The sequence below is a fragment of the Hylobates moloch genome, unplaced genomic scaffold (genome assembly GCF_009828535.3).
Source record: "Hylobates moloch isolate HMO894 unplaced genomic scaffold, HMol_V3 SCAFFOLD_4, whole genome shotgun sequence".
In the NCBI taxonomy this organism is placed as follows: Eukaryota; Metazoa; Chordata; class Mammalia; order Primates; family Hylobatidae; genus Hylobates; species Hylobates moloch.
The window spans coordinates 88,202,675-88,220,807 of NW_026652279.1; the positions used below are offsets into that span (position 1 = coordinate 88,202,675).

General features: G+C 33.8%; 1 protein-coding gene across 7 annotated transcripts in view; it reads right to left on the bottom strand.

Annotated features, from left to right (window-relative positions):
* Positions 1-18,133, bottom strand: part of PDS5B (PDS5 cohesin associated factor B) — a 190,245-nt gene that overhangs the window by 32,075 nt on the left and 140,037 nt on the right. For all 7 annotated transcript variants that reach the window (XM_032150509.2, XM_032150506.2, XM_032150511.2 and 4 more), the window contains exons 20-23: positions 11,488-11,611; positions 8,369-8,527; positions 2,560-2,628; positions 1,009-1,145 (exon numbers count right to left, since the gene is read on the bottom strand). In XM_032150509.2, coding sequence (XP_032006400.1) covers positions 1,009-1,145; positions 2,560-2,628; positions 8,369-8,527; positions 11,488-11,611 — 489 coding nt within the window. The remainder of the gene's footprint in view (positions 1-1,008; positions 1,146-2,559; positions 2,629-8,368; positions 8,528-11,487; positions 11,612-18,133) is intronic.

The window sequence follows — 18,133 nt, forward strand, 5'->3', positions numbered from 1 at the left end:
CCAACTTTTTTTTTATGTTTTGTTTGAGAAGGACGTGCCTCTGTTAACATTCTATGCAAAGAATACAGTATAAGCAAAACATACAAGGAGAATACAGTATAAGCAAAACATACAAGATGGAAAGGTAGAAGGCAGCTGGCAGTCATCTTTATATGTTTTCTTATTAAAGTCTTTAGATATATTAAGGAGCACAGAGCTATTGTCCTATTTTGTATTACCAAGGAGGGGCACCAAATGGCACTTGGTTTACACAGAGGACAAACCTTAAATTTTAACTAACACTGACATAATAACCACCATTATCATCAATGCTTCTAATTATTATGTGCTAAGTAGTGTTTTAAATGCCTTAGGTATACTAACTTACTTAGTTATATCATAACAGCTAGATGAGCCAGGTACACATAATTATTACCTCTACTTTGTGGGTAAGGAAACTGAGGGACCAAGAAGTTAAAGCAACTTACTAAAGTTCACCTGACTAGTAAGTGGTGGAACCAGAATTTGAATCCAGGCTCCAGAGTCCAGTAGTTTTCAATCACTACACTCTACTTACTACACCTTTCAAAGAAAATAAAATAACAAAAAACAAAAAAGTATGCTCATTTTCAGTAATTTACTTCAAGTACATTTTTAAAGTATGCATTTATTTATACTTCTGGAAATAGATTCAATAAGTTGCCTTTCACCCAGTCTGTTGTTTCCCCTTATATATTTAACAAGAATGTAAAACACTAGTTATTCACTGGTACACTCACACTTTCATACAAGATATTCTAAAATGTAAGAATCTATTGTTTAAAATATTTACAATGTGTAACAGTACCCTGCCCCAGACATGTGACCGCCACTGTAAAATAACCACTGTACAAAAGCACATTCCAATAAAAATATATGCACATGTACAAAGCAATTCTAATTAAAAAAAAAAAGAAACAGCACTATTCAACAGTTATAAGAGCTGAAATATTATGCAATCCAAAGAACTGTGAAATAGTAATTGCATACCTAATTTTCCCCTGTTCTGTCAAGTCTCCATCACTATGCAATATTGTTGTTAGCAATCTTAAGGTAGAAGTTCCTGATTTACTGTGATTATTTTTCATTCCAAGTAGCCATCGAACCATCATTTTAATAGCCTGAATCTATTTAAGAGACAAGTCGGCAAATAAAACATTGGTACATTTTGAAAGAATTTCTGTATCAACTTTTTTTTAAAAATAAAATGTATTCAATGGATGCTTTTTAAGGAAAAAATTCCTTTCTGTATATATGAAGATAATCTTGAATGTTTTAAATTAAAGATGTTTCAAACCTCCAAGAAAATGGCAAAAGAATGATTTGACTAAAGACTAGCTTGTTCTTTGCTGTTTTAAAATGTTTCCCCAACATGTATTTGATCTTGTAGAACATACAGTAAAATCATGCTTAACCTCTCTAATCAGAAAAGTTAAGTTCCCAACTACAAATTACATTTAATCTTTTCTGCCTAAAAAATGATACCACTCATATTTGTTCTACATTTTATGATTATGAAGTACTTAAAGTATTTTTACACCCATTACCTCCTTTAATGTTTCCAAGAATTCTTTTGAAGAAGTACATATTACCTCTTTTTAAAATGATGTACAAATTATCTTTCACATATTAGCTCAGCTTTTTACAGAGCTAAGGCTCAGATGCTAAGAGGGTCTTCGATAGTGTCTGGCTCACGGCAAAGACTGAAGATCTCTTTCCTGGCCAGTTGGTAAGTATGCCTACCAAATGGTAAGTTGGTAAGTGGCCTACGTTCTAGCCCGGTGCTGCTTTCAAGTATACAAAAACTGCAGCTTGAGACCAATGCCGAGAAAAACTGGTTTATACTGGGACACAAAGTATCAAGCATCATTCACTGATGTAAAGGTGGGGCTATTGTACAAGTCTGCAAAACTAGTATCATAACCTCAAGCTAGAACAATGTGAAAAGGTAGTTCGTAATACGAACTATAAACAAATACACACACACACACACAGACTGAAAGGGTTTATAAGAAATTACAGCTAGAAAATAATATTTAATGTATTTATTCTTGGCCTTCATATCTTGGTAGTGGATTGACATGAGGTCACACTACAGGCCACAGATGGTTTTAATAAATCAAGAGTCTATACCAATGATGAGCAATCTTATAAAACTCCTAATTCAATAAATTATAGGCTAAATTTTTAAAAAATAAAAAGTTTTATTAAATCCCATGGAAAAGATGAACAGGCTTGAAATCTGAATTATCATCTTTACAGAAGAGAGTAAAGTCCATAAAAACTAGCACTGCCTTTTGCCATCAGGGAAGCAGCTTTCAAATCTTCTTTTCTCCTCAAATTAGATTATGTGCAGCTGTCCACAAAATCCCAGCTTTCTCATTATTACCCTATAGTCTCACAGCACATGAGATGTCATACAATAAATATAAATACTTGAGTGATTTTAATATCTTTGCAATAGAAATAGAGATTTTAATACCTCAAATATTACAACGTGGTGACTATATTAAAATCAATAGATCTATGCATATTACTCACTTTGACCATTGTCTCAGGAGATACTTCTTCATCTGGAACCCAAAGTTTAGTTGTCTTTTTCCCTGGAAGCTAAAAATAAACGGAAAAAAAAAAAAAAGGGACTTTAAAATATAAATATGAATTCTCCTTTTCAATTAGCACTTAGAAAATGAATGAAATCTGTACCTTCTGCAGTGACATTTGTTATATATGACTAAAGTACTTCATCTAACCCTATTTACTTAAAAAAAAAAAAAAAAAGGTTGAAAGGCATACCTTCACTAGCACCTATGTACAGCACTTACAGATCCATCACAACTGGTTCTTTCTAGGTCTGTGGTGGGACTAACTCTAACTTCTTACACATCACTCCCTTATTTAGCCCCTTTTGAGATTCAATTATTCAATTCAAGAACTAGGACTTAAAAAAAAATGGAGCCAAAAGGTGTAGCTCTTAAACAAGAGGAAAGGTATTAAAAACAAAAAAATCTTGGGCTGGAGGGGTTTTGTTTCTGTTTACAGCACAACCCCAAACTAATCCTGAGGTGATCATGTGCAAGTACTAGTAGGTAGGTGTTTACAGTCGTAACCAGGAAATTAAAATAAGATGGCAAAAGAGCTGAACCAATCTTGGAACACTTGAGATCCCATTTTTACCCTCAGGTCAAAGAACAGGAATTGAATACCACCTCAGGTAGCCCTCTGGCAACAAAACAGGTAGCCCCAACACCTAAAAAGGCAAACTCCCTCAAACACAAAGAGCTACAGATTCACACACAGTTTAGGACTCATTTCTTCCATTGAGAAGTGCCTTCAAAGTATGAAGTAAAAATAATGAAAAAGGAATCACATTAGGCACCTTGTGATGAAATTTCTAACTAAGGATGTCAAGATCCCAAAAGCTTCCATAGAGAAAAAGGAATAAAAGATTAACTTCAGATTTCTCAGCTGCAAGACCAGATGCCAAAAAAACAATGCTCTGAATTTTCAAGTGACTTGAAACACAGAATTCTAATATCCAAAAAACAGTATTGAAGAATGAACACTAGAATTCAAGACAGAAAGCTTCCAAATTACAATCCATGTTGAAAGAATTACTCAAAGATAACACTAAAATATTTAATTCACAAGAAAAAACTAAATTAGTATAAACTATTACAAATACAAAGAAAAATGAAAACAAAAACCTTACATAAATAAGAAACTATCAGATACTACCAGAAACAACAGAGACTATCAGGTAGATTTATAAATAATAAAGCCACAAAAGATACAACAAAAACAAATGACATATGAAATCTGAAAATTACGGGATGGAAAAATATACCAGTCAAGATGAAAAGCACTGAAGAGGATATGGACTTAAATGGGATACTGATTTATTTTATCTTACAACACCAAATAAAATACAAAATTCATGAACATTTACGCAACTAGCAGAATAACATCGAAATAAAGCAGAACAAACATGATTAAAATCAGAAGATTGAAAACTTCATCACAGCAGAAGATGTGAATATATCTCTTTCAAAAACTGGTAAGTTAGGATGAAAAAGGATAAATACCTAAAATGGAAGTAAATATACAGAAATAAAGTATGCAAGGATTAGAAAATAATCAAAGCTGGTATTCTTTATAATTGACATAATTAGAATTTAGCAAGAAAGACAGATATAAAATCAGAACTACCAAATAATTCACCTTATCAATCATAAACATAAAACATAATCTTAAAAACTTTATTTAGTGCCTAACATAAGTTGTGTGAGAGAAACTTAAAATTTTTCTTTTTAGAGAAAACCATAAAATGTTAAGGAAAAACATCTTGCGGATGGGCAAACAAATCAGTGGAAAAGAACAGAGGCTCTATAGGAGACATGAGTGGTAGCACTGCAGATTACCAGGAGATGGTAAGATATTTAATAAACAGTGCTGGGAAATTTGGTAACCCTAACATGCAGCAAAAACGAAATCCTTATATCACAGCATACAAAAAAACAAGTAAATCAATTCCAGATGGATTGATTTTTGTGTGTGCAAAAAAAGAAAACCTTCAAACTTTTATAAGAACATATGGGAGGCTATTTTCATGACATTAGAGTAGGAAAAGATTTCTTAAGATGTAAAAAGTATTAACTATAAAAGAACAATGATAAATACAGCTACATTAAAAGTAATAACTTTTGTTCAGGCCGGGCGTGCAGTGGCTCACGCCTGTAATCCCAGCACTTTGGGAGGCTGAACTGGGTGGATCACGTGAGTTCAGGAGTTGGAGACCAGCCTGGCCAATATGGTGAAACCCCATCGCTACTAAAAATACAAAAACTAGGCAGACATAGTGGTGGGCACCTGTAGTCCCAGCTACTCGGGAGGCTGAGGCAGGAGAATGGCTTCAATGTGGGAAGTGGAGGTTGCAGTGAGCCAAGATGGCGCCACTGCACTCCAGCGTGGGTGACAGAGTGAGACTCCATCTCAAAAGGAAAAAACAAAAGGAATAACTTTTGTTGAAAGGATCAAAGGACACAATAAAGGAGTGAAAAGACACACAAAAATGAGGTTTTACACACTTGATGATGATACTGTAACATGCACCAGATAAAAGATTAATGTAGGTAAAGATTACGTATGGGAAAAAAACACCAAGGGGAATAAAAGCTAAAATACATCAAAAGGTAATTTCAGAGAGTAGGCAACATGAATGGTGACTAGACACACAAACTTAATTAGCAACCACAGAAATGCATACTGGGACTATAATGAGCTATAATGAGATACTGTATCTGTTAGATATTTTCTACCAACAGTGTATAACATTATTGTCAGATTTCTTAATAGAAAAATAAGTTTTAACAAACATTATAAAAAATGATTAAAAAAAGTGAAAAGTTAAGTATGTCTATATACTGTGATTCATCAACTTCACTCATAGGAATAAAACCTAGAGAAATTCTTGCTCATATGTAGCAGGGGGCTTCAATAGAAACATTCATAGCAGCACTGTCCAAAAGAGTAAAGAAATGGAAATATTCCGCAATCTACTAGAAGAATAAATAAATTATGAGATATTTTCCACAGTGAAATTATAGAGTAACAAATGAATGAACCACAGTTAGATTTAGTAACAAAGATAATTCTTAGAAACAAATGTGGAGTGATAAAAGCAAATCCTCCAAGTCTATTCAGGGTGTGATATAATTCTTAGAAACCTCAAGAACAAGCAAAACTAAACAAGTATGTGGTAAATTCTGTTGCTGTTACAGATTAACCCAAGATTCAAGAGAGTAGATATTAGGGACAGGGAGGAAGTAGAAAGGATTGAAGAGTAATAAAACTCTAAGAACTCTAAGGAACTAAGAGTTCATAGGTGTTCATTGTATTATGAAACATGTTATACAAATGTTACATATATTCCTTTGTACATATCAAATATATAATAAAACAAGTCAAATTAATGGATTAAAATGGTGAGCAGTTCTGTTTCTGACAAGATGTGACTAGGTTGTTTTGAACCAATTTTCATACTGAAACAAACGGAAAGGCTAAACAAAATATTTTTAAAAAATCAGTTTGAAGGGAACAGCTACCAAAGCAGTGAGAATTTGCAGGGCAAAGTTTCAAATGAGGAGGGAAAGCAAAGATTTGAGTCTGGCACTGAGATTAGTTTTTTCACATAGACGATTAATGATTCTGAAAGTGAAAGAAAGGGGGATGAGAAGTTGAGCAAAGCTTTCCTGTCACAGAGCTAGAAGAACAAGATTAAGAATCCTGAGCCCATTAAAAAGTAAAGGCCTTGTTAAACAACCTGGACTTCTGAGTGGATCCCAGACAAATATACTCTAGACATAAGGTGACCAGAAAAAAAAAATAAGCTTGTCAAAAACTGAAGCCAAACTTTCATTTTCATTGAATGGAAGTGATCTGACGATAGCTTAACTGCCTGACAGAAACAAAAGTAAAGCTCTGGAAGAATATAAACTCATCTGAAGCCTCACATTATCTCAACAACTCTTCACACAAAAAGTCTATCACTCAATCAAAAGCAATATATGTACAAGATAAGATTTGACCAAAAATTTAGAGAAAAAAATAGACAAAAGTTACAAGAGATCAAGATGATAAGCCTAACAGATACAAACTTCACATAATTAAGATTTTTCAAGGATTTAATGACAAGCAAATTCTGCAGCAAAACAAAGAGCTATGTTTAAAAACTATAGAATTACAGAATTGAAGTATGTGTATATATGTGAAATTAAGAATTCAATGCATGAGCTTGACATACAATTAGACAAAACTGAAGAGAGTGAACTCAAAGATAGGTCAGAAAAAAAAACAAAAACTGAAGCATGAGGAGGCTGGCAGAAAAGTACAGAAAAAGTGTGTCACACAGCTAGGTCACAGCAAAAAAAAAAAATGTACGTTTAAAGTGTATTAATAGAACTGCAATAAGAAAGGAAAGAGAATATGAAAAGAAATCGTATATGTAAAGATAATGCCTAAAATTTATTTAAAATTTGTAAAAGACTTTCAGCTATATATACAAAAAGAGCTGTAAGCCCCAAGTATGATAACTGTAAAGGAAAGCATACCCAGACACATCATAGTAAAACTGGAAACCAATGGAAAATAGAAAAGACAAAAACATTCACAGCAAAAAGACAAAAGACCTTCAGAGGAACAAGACTGTCAATAAACTTCAAGAAAAAAGAAAATGGAAAATAGAATAATATATTCAAATCATTGATGGGGGAAAATATGCCAGTCTAGAATTCTTAACCCAAAGAAAGCATCCTTTAAAAAATTAAGGTAAAATAAAGATATTTCCAGACAAACAAAAACTGAGAAAATTCATTAGTGGAAATCCAAACTAAAAAAAAAAGTACTAAAGTAGTTCTTTAGATAGAAAGAAAATCATTACATAGAAAGGAATGAAAAACAAAAGGAGAAAATACGTTGGCAAATCTGAATAAATACTAACTGCATAAAATAACAGCAGTAACAGAACTGGGTGAACAAGAGCACAAAAAAGCACCAAGGAATAAAAGGGATTAAGAGGTTCCTTGTGCTATACTGAAAGTTCAAAGCAGACCAATTGACACTGGCCTTTAATAAGTCAAAAGTCCATGTTGTAATTTCTAGGAAAGCTACTAAAATAATAGCAAAATGTAAAACAGACTGGTAAAATGAAATAAAAATATTTAATCAAAAATAAGAAAAAGAGGAAAATAAACACAACTGACAAGACAAACTGAAAATAAAAAATCAGGTGGCAGATTAACCCACTACTTACATTATGTTTACTTTTTGGAGGAAAAACTTTATCTCATGTTTCTTTTAATTCTCCAGAGAACCTAGTATAGTGCTGTCACAGCAGATACAAAATAACTGGAGACTAACAAAATCATTATTTCCTCTCCCAATGTTTTTTCGTTCTCTCCCAATGTAGGGAAAAGAACAAGTTTATATAGAAAAAGGTAAAACTATAATCATGACAACCATACTATGAGCTGGTTTACCAATCTGCATATTTTTAAAAATAGATGTCCTGTCAAAAATTAAACCCCTGTAAATCTGAAATAGATAGCATCAGGTTATATTTTATATTTATCAAGGAATGTATTTGAGGTCATATGCCTATTCTCAACTAAAAAGATGTTTCAACGTGGTTTTGCTTATAATGGAGACAAGGCTTATTTTTTTTAAACAGGAACACCTAAAATCAAGGCAGTCAAATGGAAGTATTATTGATATCATTTCACTTCTTTCCTTGTTGGATAAAATTTCAAAAGTTAACATTACAAAGAACATGAATCTAAAAAATATAAATTACCCGATCATTCATGAGAAGATCTTTCACAATGAAAGTAGCTACCAAAGATTTCAAAGGAGCAGCAAATTGATCAGGTGCAAGGAGAGCAATATGACCAATAGTAACCAATGGTGTTATGAGATGTTCCAGGTTGCTTGGATCTAGGCTCTTATGCAGAGGCTGAAAATGAGGGGAGGAAAATATATTTCAACTCTACACATATGCAAATAAACTGTTTACATATTTCATTTTCAAATTACAAAATTATAAATTACAAAATTTATTTTGTAATTTATTTTGTAATTCAAATTATAAAAACTACAAAAATTTCAATAAATATACATAGTACAAGTAGTAACTCAAGATTACATTTAGACTTCTGTAGGTTATCTATGTCCAGAAGGCATCAGGTTCAAACATTTTCAGTTTTGCCCAATTCAGTTTAGAGGTAGGGTAAAGAAACATTTCGACACAGACTTCATAGCATATAGTTTATGACCATATACATGAATGTGTTAGATATATATAATAATGGTGCTAGGGCTCACCAATATCCACTTCAATTTCCTGGGCATAAGGATGACTCTACTTGCAGCTTCCTGTGCAGTTAAGTGAGGATATATGAATGAGTTCTGGTCAAGAGAGTGGGAGTAAAATGAAGTATGCCACATATGCACTGAGGTAGGTATGAGCAGTATGTCTTCTCCACAGGCTCTACTCACTGGCTGGCTTGATGCCAAGGATCCAGTGGGATTTAAAGAGAAGTCACTAATCAGAATGAGTCTGTGTCCCTAAGCCACTGATTAGAGGGTCATTCAAACACCCACTAGACTTTTCAGAAGCAAGAAATAAGCTTTTACTACGTCTAGTCACTTGAATTTGGGGATCTTCATTATAGCATCAAATATTAAATACCATAACAAATAAAATGACTTTTGTTATTCTGATAGGAAACCCAACCATTAATATGCATTTTACCATGACAAAAGAATGAAGAAGCTCTTCAAATACTCATATAAAATGATATCAGAAATATATTGTTAAGGCCGGGCACGATGGCTCACATCTGTAATCCCAGCACTTTGGGAGGCCAAGGCAGGCAGATCACCTGAGGTCAGGAGTTCGAGATCAGCCAGGCCAACACGGTGGAACCCTGTTTCCACTAAAAATAAAAAAATTAGCCAGGCTTGGGGCATATGCCTGTAGTCCCAACTACTCAGGAGGCTGAGGCAGGAAAATCGCTTGAACAAGAAAGGTGGATGTTGCAGTGAGCAGAGATCACGCCACTGCACTCCAGCCTGGATGACAGAGCAAGACTCTATCTCAGAAAAAAAAAAGAAAACAAAATATATGTTTGTGTGTGTGTGTGTGTTTTAATTTTTGAAACCAGAAGGGTGACTAAAATATGCCATTGGCACAAGGAGAGGAAAGGGAAACAAAATATGTGTGTGTACGTGCATGCATGTGTGCATGTGCATATTTATATGCCCTTACTTGTATATGAAGAAAATATCTCTGGAAAAGTACATTTAGAAACTAGTAACAATGGCTCTGCCTCTGGGAAAGGAAACTAAGTGGCTGGGGATACATGGGTGGGGGAACTTTTCACTGTATATTCTTTTTTGCATCCTTCTGATTTTGAAGCAAGTGAATATATTTTCTATTAGACATTTTAATGCCACATTTTAATGAAGAACTGTTGCTCTATTCTCCCACATTGAACACCAATAATTGTAGGCTTGAAACGCCAATACAAAACTGTTCTTTCCCAACAAATTAGGGCAATATGAGGCCTTATTTAGTCAAAAATATATTTAAATGAGTTTACTTCTTGCTATTCTTGAAGACTTCCCTCAGTACTTCCATTGCACATCTTGCCAGCCTATTGTTCATATTATAAACAAAAATATCATAGTGTAGTTTTTTTTCAATTAGATTATAAGTTTGATAATTTTCCATAACAAAATCATTTCTAAAAAGCAAAATTAATGGCCAGGCCCTAGATTAGTGGAACCTCAAAAATGCCAGATATTTCTAAGAAACCTTTTCTCAGGAAGCCAGCCAACTGAATGCTACATAGTAGGAGGACTGCAGAGGTTCTTGTAAAGATAAAACAGCAGATACAATATCAAAATGAAAACAAAACTACTCTGAAATTCAACTTATATCAGTGTTTCTCTCATCACCATTGAGAGGAAAAGGAGAGCAACCAAAAAAAAAAACTTTCCTATAAATTAACATCAATTTATTGAAGCCATTCTCATATACAAACACAGACTACGAAAATACCTCCATCCCCAAATACACAAAAATTAAATTATCTGCTATCTACAGTAAAGATGGTGTTTGGAGGATAAACTACTTTTCTTTCTCCTTCAGGTCTTTAACATAATACATGAAAATATGACAAAAGTACCAAGTTTCTAAAACAAAGATATTAAGTCCAAGTACTTATGTCAAGGAGCATCAGAATAATTTCTAAATTGTTTTGACTTTACTCAAGGCTCTTGAACTAAAATTACAAAGTAGGATTTTATGAATTTTCTGCTTAGCTTTTATTTGCAATAACAGTGTTAGTGTTAGGGTCTAATTACAATAGGCAGCAATAAAATTGCAATGCCTGGGTAAAAGTTATTTAGAATGTGGATAAAATAACATAAAATATATATTGAAAAGACACTTTATATCTGACACAAAATTAGGTCAGTCATAAAACCATAAACTTAATTTATATTAACAATTAGTACTGATTTACAAAACCTTACACTTCAATAGTTTCTCAAACAGAATTCAAATTTTTTGATCCTATAAATGAAAGAATAATCATCTGTTACCTACTATCTGTAACTATGATTTTATATGTAATTACCTGTTAACCAAAAAGAAGTCTCCAAATACAAATATATAAACCAATGTACAAAAATATACAATGCTTGATTTCTGAATCTGTTATCATTAAACATTTGAATACTCAGATATTTTCATATTTTAACCCTTATCAATGTTGATTTTACTGATTCAAATTCTGAAAATATATTACAAAATGATGCATCACCAAATGTGAACATTCCATAAAATCATCAATATTTGTTTTGTAACTATGACATATGAAATAAACAAGAAAATTTTTTTCTCATTACCTCAAATATCTGTGCAAACTGGGTCTCTTTACTAGAAAATATCGCATGGATACAATGAATGGCATATTTGGCTTGACGGGGGGGTCCTTTTTTAGATTTGTGATGTAAAACAGGAAGCAAGGCTCTATTAAAAAAAATCAAAGAAAAACAATAAATCAGAAAAATCAACAAGACTTCTGCTAGATACTTTAATATTTGTATTTTTAAGTAATGATTTACAAGGACAGAAAAAGTCACCAAGATTTACTCAAACTCACTTTCAAAGGCCTATGATTTTGCTTTATAAATATTTATATTAAAAATGTAATCCAAACACAAATGTGGTGTTTTTTACTTTTTATTCACCAATAGCAAACACTAACAAGGCTGGTGATTCACACTCTCCTGTTAATGTCGCTCCCAACAGGCCTTTCTCTTTTTATTCTTACTGCTATCATTCCAGCTAAGCTTCTGCCACCTTACACATGTATGAAACTGACACTGTCTCCTCTTTCTCAAGTCTCTGCCTCTTCCAGTTCACCTTTCATTTTGTGCCAGGGCAAACCACAAAAAGGAAAATCTGATTAAACAATGCTTATTAAGCAATATTACATACCAGGGACTATTAAAAGGCTCCAATATTTAACTTAATGCTACTAGCATTTTAGGGACAAGATAAATTAACAAAATAAATGTTATGTTAAACTGTGAGAACTGCTACAGAGAAAAAAAATTTTAAAGACGGAGGATAGAAATAGGCAACAGGGAGGGAGGTATAAGAGAACTACAATTTTAAACAGAAGATCTCCCTGATAAACATGTGAGCAGAGTTCTGAGGGAGGTACTGAGTAAGTCATATAGCCACCTGGAAGAACATTCATGCATCGTATTATTTCATAACTCAAACATTTAAAATGAATACCGAATAAAGGAGCTCTTAAACTATTATACAAACATCTCAAGGCAAAAGAAACTTCCATATCTTCCTCATTGCCTGATACCAACCCAGTGCTTATCACACTAAGAGTAGAGTCTCACAAAAGATACCAAAGGTGAAGTATAATTAAAAGAAATATATTCCTAACATGTAAAGGCCTAAAAATGGAGAATGAAGAGACCAACAAAAACACAGAAAAACAGGCAAGACAGAAAAAGGTAAAACGTTCTTTAACACTATACTGAATGGGCAAAAGTTGGAAGCATTACCTTTAAAAACCGGCACAAGACAAGGATGCCCTCTCTCACCACTCCTATTCAACATAGTGTTGGAAGTTCTGGCCAGGGCAATCAGGCAAGAGAAAGAAATAAAGTGTATTCAAGTAGGAAGAGAGGAAGTCAAATAGTCACTGTTTGCAGATAACATGATTGTATATTTAGAAAACCCTGTCGTCTCGGCCAAAAGACTCCTTAAGCTGAGAAACAATTTCGACAAAGTCTCAGGATACAAAATCAATGTGGAAAAATCACAAGCATTCCTATACACCAATAAAAGACAAACAGAGAGCCAAATCATGAGTGAGCTCCCATTCACAATTGCTACAAAGAAAATAAAATACCTAGGAATACAACTTACAAGGGATGGGAAGGACCTCTTCAAGGAGAACTACAAACCACTGCTCAGTGAAATAAGAGAGGACACAAACAAATGGAAAAACATTCCATGCTCATGGATAGGAAGAACCAATGTCGTGAAAATGGCCATATTGCCCAAAGTAATTTATAGATTCAACGCTATTCCCATTAAGCCACCACCGACTTTCTTCACAAAACTAGAAAAAACTACTTTAAATTTCATATGGAACCAAAAAAGAGCCCATATAGCCAAGACAATCCTAAGCAAAAAGAACAAAGCTGGAAACATCATGCTACCTGACTTCAAACTATACTACAAGGCTACGGTAACCAAAAAAGCATGGTGCTGGCACCAAAACAGATATATAGACCAATGGAACAGAACAGAGGCCACAGAAATAACATTACACATCTACAACCATCTGATCTTTGACAAACCTGACAAAAACAAGCAATGGGGAAAGGATTCCCTATTTAATAAAGGTTGCTGGGAAAACTGGCTAGCCGTATGCAGAAAACTGAAACTTGACCCGTTCCTTACACCTTATACAAAAATTAACTCAAGATGGATTAAAGACTTAAATGGAAAACCTAAAACCATAAAAACCCTAGAAGAAAACCTAGGTAAAACCATTCAAGACACAGGCATGGGCAAAGACTTCATGACTAAAACACCAAAAGCCATGGCAACAAAAGCCACAATTGACAAATGGGATCTAATTAAACTAAGGAGCTTCTGCACAGCAAAAGAAACTTAACATCAGAGTGAACAGTAACCTACAGAACAGGAGAAAAGTTTTTGCACTCTATTCATCGGACAAAGGGCTAATATCCAGAATCTACGAGAAACTTAAACAAATTTACAAGAAAAAAACAAACAACTCCATCAAAAACTGGGTGAAGATGAACAGACACTTCTCAAAAGAAGACATTTATACGGCTAACAAACATATGAAAAAAAGCCCATCATCACTGGTCATTAGAGAAATGCAAATCAAAACCACAATGAGATACCATCTCACGTCAGTTAGAATTGCAATCATTAAAAAGTCAGGAAACAACAGATGCTGGAGAGGATGTGGAGAAATAGGAACGTTTTTACACTGTTGGTGGGAACATAAATTAATTCAACCATTGTGGAAAACAGTGTGGCAATTCCTCAAGGATCTGGAACTAGAAATACCACTTGACCCAGTAATCCCATTACTGGGTATATACCCAAAGGATTATAAATCATTCTACTATAAAGGCACATGCACACATATGTTTACTGCAGCACTACTCACAATAGCAAAGACTTGGAACCAACCCAAATGCCCATCATTGATAGCCTGGATAAAGAAAACATGGCACATATACACCATGGAATACTATGCAAATATATAAAAGAATGAGTTCATGTCCTTTGCAAGGACATGGATGAAGCTGGAAACCATCATTCTCAGCAAACTAACACAAGAACAGAAAACCAAACAACACATGTTCTCACTCATAAATGGGAGTTGAACAATGAGAACACATGGACACAGAGAGGGGAACATCACACACCAGGGCCTGTTGTGAGGTGGGGGGCAAGGGGAGGGAGAGCATTAGGACAAATACCTAATGCATGTGGGGCTTAAAACCTAGATGACAGGTTGATGGGTGCAGCAAACCATCATGGCACATGTATACCTATGTAACAAACCTCCATGTTCTGCACATGTATCTCAGAACTCAAAGTTTAATTTTTTAAAAAAAGAAGACATATAAATTACCCTAAAATGTAAGAAAAACTGTTTACCTTCACATATTTTTTTAAAAAACTATAACAAGAGGACTTCTGCTTCAGATTACAATGGTGTAACTAAGACTATTTACTCTCCTGCCTTAAATGCCCAGAAGAGATAAATATGCTAAAGGTTTCAGACACTAGGGAACAGGCAGCAGAGAAATGTGATCCCTGATAAATGAGAAACAAACTAGAAGAGCTTTATTGCCCAGCTTATTGCATGGAAGTATTAGTTTCCAGGCTGTAGTACAAATGACCCAAATAGAGCCTGGGTTGAGGGAGATAAAGATGGGAGTTCAGGGAGGCCAAGGAAGCTCTGATTTCTAGAGCACAATACCAGAAAGGAAGGAGTTACAAAGGGAAAGGCAGCATGAGCTCTGCTAATCTGCAGAGGCTGGCCCTGAGTCTTTGGCTGGATAATGATCCTCAACTCGTGTTAGGAGAGAAAACTACGTGAGACCAGGAAAAGGACCGTGGAAAGCAGTAGGACAAAAAATTCCCTCAACACAAACAGGGCGGGTAATTACTCATTCCTACCAGACATAGTAGAAAGCCTTTATAATATACAACCTGGAGAAAAATTACTCAATAGAAATAGACCCAAAAATGACATAAGTGATGGAATTAGGGTAGACATTAAAATAGCTGTTACAAAAAACACTATGCTACATAGACTCAAGAAGGTAGAATAAATCAGGAACGCAGTGCTAGAAATGAAAAATATAAAAAATAAAAAATATAAATAGATATAAAAATATTTAAAAAGAACACAAATAGAATTACTAAATATAAGAAACACAATAGAAATGGAAAATAAACTGATGGGATTAAAAGCAGATTATACACTGCAAGAGAAAAGTATCAGTGAACTTGAAGACACAGCAATAGAAACTATCAAAATAAAATGGGAGAGAAAAAAGGGCATGAAAAAATAGTAAGACAGCAGCTGTGATCTATAAGACAGTATGAAGTAGTCAAAAATACCTGTAATTGGAGCCCCAGAAAACAAGAAGGCAGATGGAGAGAATAGAAAAAAAAAAAAAGTATTCAAAATAATAATGGCCAATTTTCCAAATCTGATTAAAATAAACTTAGAGATCCAAGAACCTCAATGAACCTCAAGCAGAAAAAAAGATAAACCATTTCAAGGCATATTATTATTCATTTGGTTAAAAATTAGTGAAAAATAGAAAAATCTTAAAAGCAGTGCAAAAAAACAGAGGAACAAGGATTGATAGAACATTTTTCATCAGAATCTGCAATCCAGAAGATAATGGAGTGACATCTTTTAAACACTAAATGAAAATCACTGTCAACCAAAAATTCTATTCCAAGCAAAATTATCTTTTAAAAATGAGGGAAAAATAAAGACTTTTTCAGACCAAAAAATTCACTATAAAATTCACTACAAAGGGAACTATACAACAAGAAATATTAAAAAGAGTTCTTCCAGAAGAAAAATGATACCAGATGAAAACATGGATAGACATCCAACAAATGAAAAGTGGCAGAAATGGTTATTACGTGTGTAAAAGAAATTTGTCATTATTAATTCGAGATACACTAGACTAGAGTAAAAATATCAAAAACATATTATGGAGTTTATAACATATAAAAACAAAACATAAGACAACAAAACTTAAAAGACTGGAGGAAATGGGCATGGAAGTATAGTGCAGTAAAGTTTTTACACATTAGTATAATTTTATTGCATGTAGATAAACCAATAGTAAAGATAAAATCATAATACTTGATTAATCTCAAAGAAAGCAGACATAAAGAAGAAAACAGAAGAGGAAAACTACCATGATGGTAGATTTAAACCCCACCATATCAATAATTACAATAAGTGTAAATGCTCTAAGCACTCCCATTGAAACAGTTTGTCAAATTGGATTCAAAACAACCAATATAAAAGCAAACAAGGAAACAAAAAACTACAACAGAAAGACAACTAGGACATTTATTTAAAAGTAAATAAAGTTTTTTTTAAGGGTCTTGCTCTATTGCCCAGGCTGGAATGCAGTGGTACAATCATAGCTCACTGCAGCCTGAAACTCCAGGGCTCAAGTGACCCTCCCGCCTCATATTCTCGAAGTACTGAGATTTACAAGTGTGAGCCACCATGGCCGGCCAAGAAACTCACTTTAAATATGAAGTCCCAGGAAGAATAAAAATGGAAAGGAAAAAAAAGGAAAAACATATGCTTTACAAACACTAGGATCAAAGAAAAGAACAAATGGCTACACTATTCTCAGACACAAAAGCCTGCAGAACAAGGAAGATGACCAGAGTTAGGAAGAGACATATTTCATAACAACATTGTCTATTGGCAAGGCTGTGGGGAAGCAGACACTCTTACATACTGCTAGTGAGAATGTAAAGTGGTATAACCATTATGGATAGGAACACAGTAACACCTAGCAAAATTGTACATGCATTTACTCTTCTATTTCTAAGAACTGCTCCCAAAGATAACTGTCAAAAAACACAAAAGGCGCAAATACAAAGCTATTCACTGCAAGACTGTAATACTGAACACAACCCAATGTCCATAAATAATGAACTGGTTAAATAAATTATGATACAGCCACACAATAAATGGGGATCTCTCTATATTTAAATGAGATAACTGCCAGTGCATGCCATTAAAGAGAAAAAAGGTGAAGAAAAGTGTATATAGTTTATCTTATTCATTTATCAAATGTGCATACATATGCAGACAGATATGTGCACGGAAGGGGGCTTTTTCTTTTTTAAGTTTATCTATGGGGAAGAAAGGAATAGGTTAGAGGATTGAGGAACAGATGCTGGACTTCCTGAAATTTATCTTGCTTCCTTTAGATATGTTTAAAGCCATTTCACATTTCATATAATTAAAAAGCAAAATTAAATTTTAAAAGAGCAACCTCTCAAAAAGAATGAAACAAATGAACAAGGATATGTATCCATGTGCTAGCATAACCACCCAAAGAATTATTATTCCAAATAACTTTAAAACGGGAATTTGACTGCAGATCTCTCATATGATACATGCTAAATAAAAAAGAGAACTAGCTAAAAAAGTAAATGACTACTTTTAGGAATCATATTGGTGGTGCTACTGCTATCATGAGACTGCTATGGATGTATTATGGGATAAAGCAATTGAGTTATTATGTAATATTATAGTGTTGTTATCCTGTGCCATCAGGGAAAAAAGAGATATAAATGTAAAATTGAAGTTCAGTAAAAACCATGGAATCCTGAATTTGAACTGGAAGTATCCGTATAAACCAACATGAATTTCATCTTTCAAAAAAGGTATGTCTACTGAATTATCAT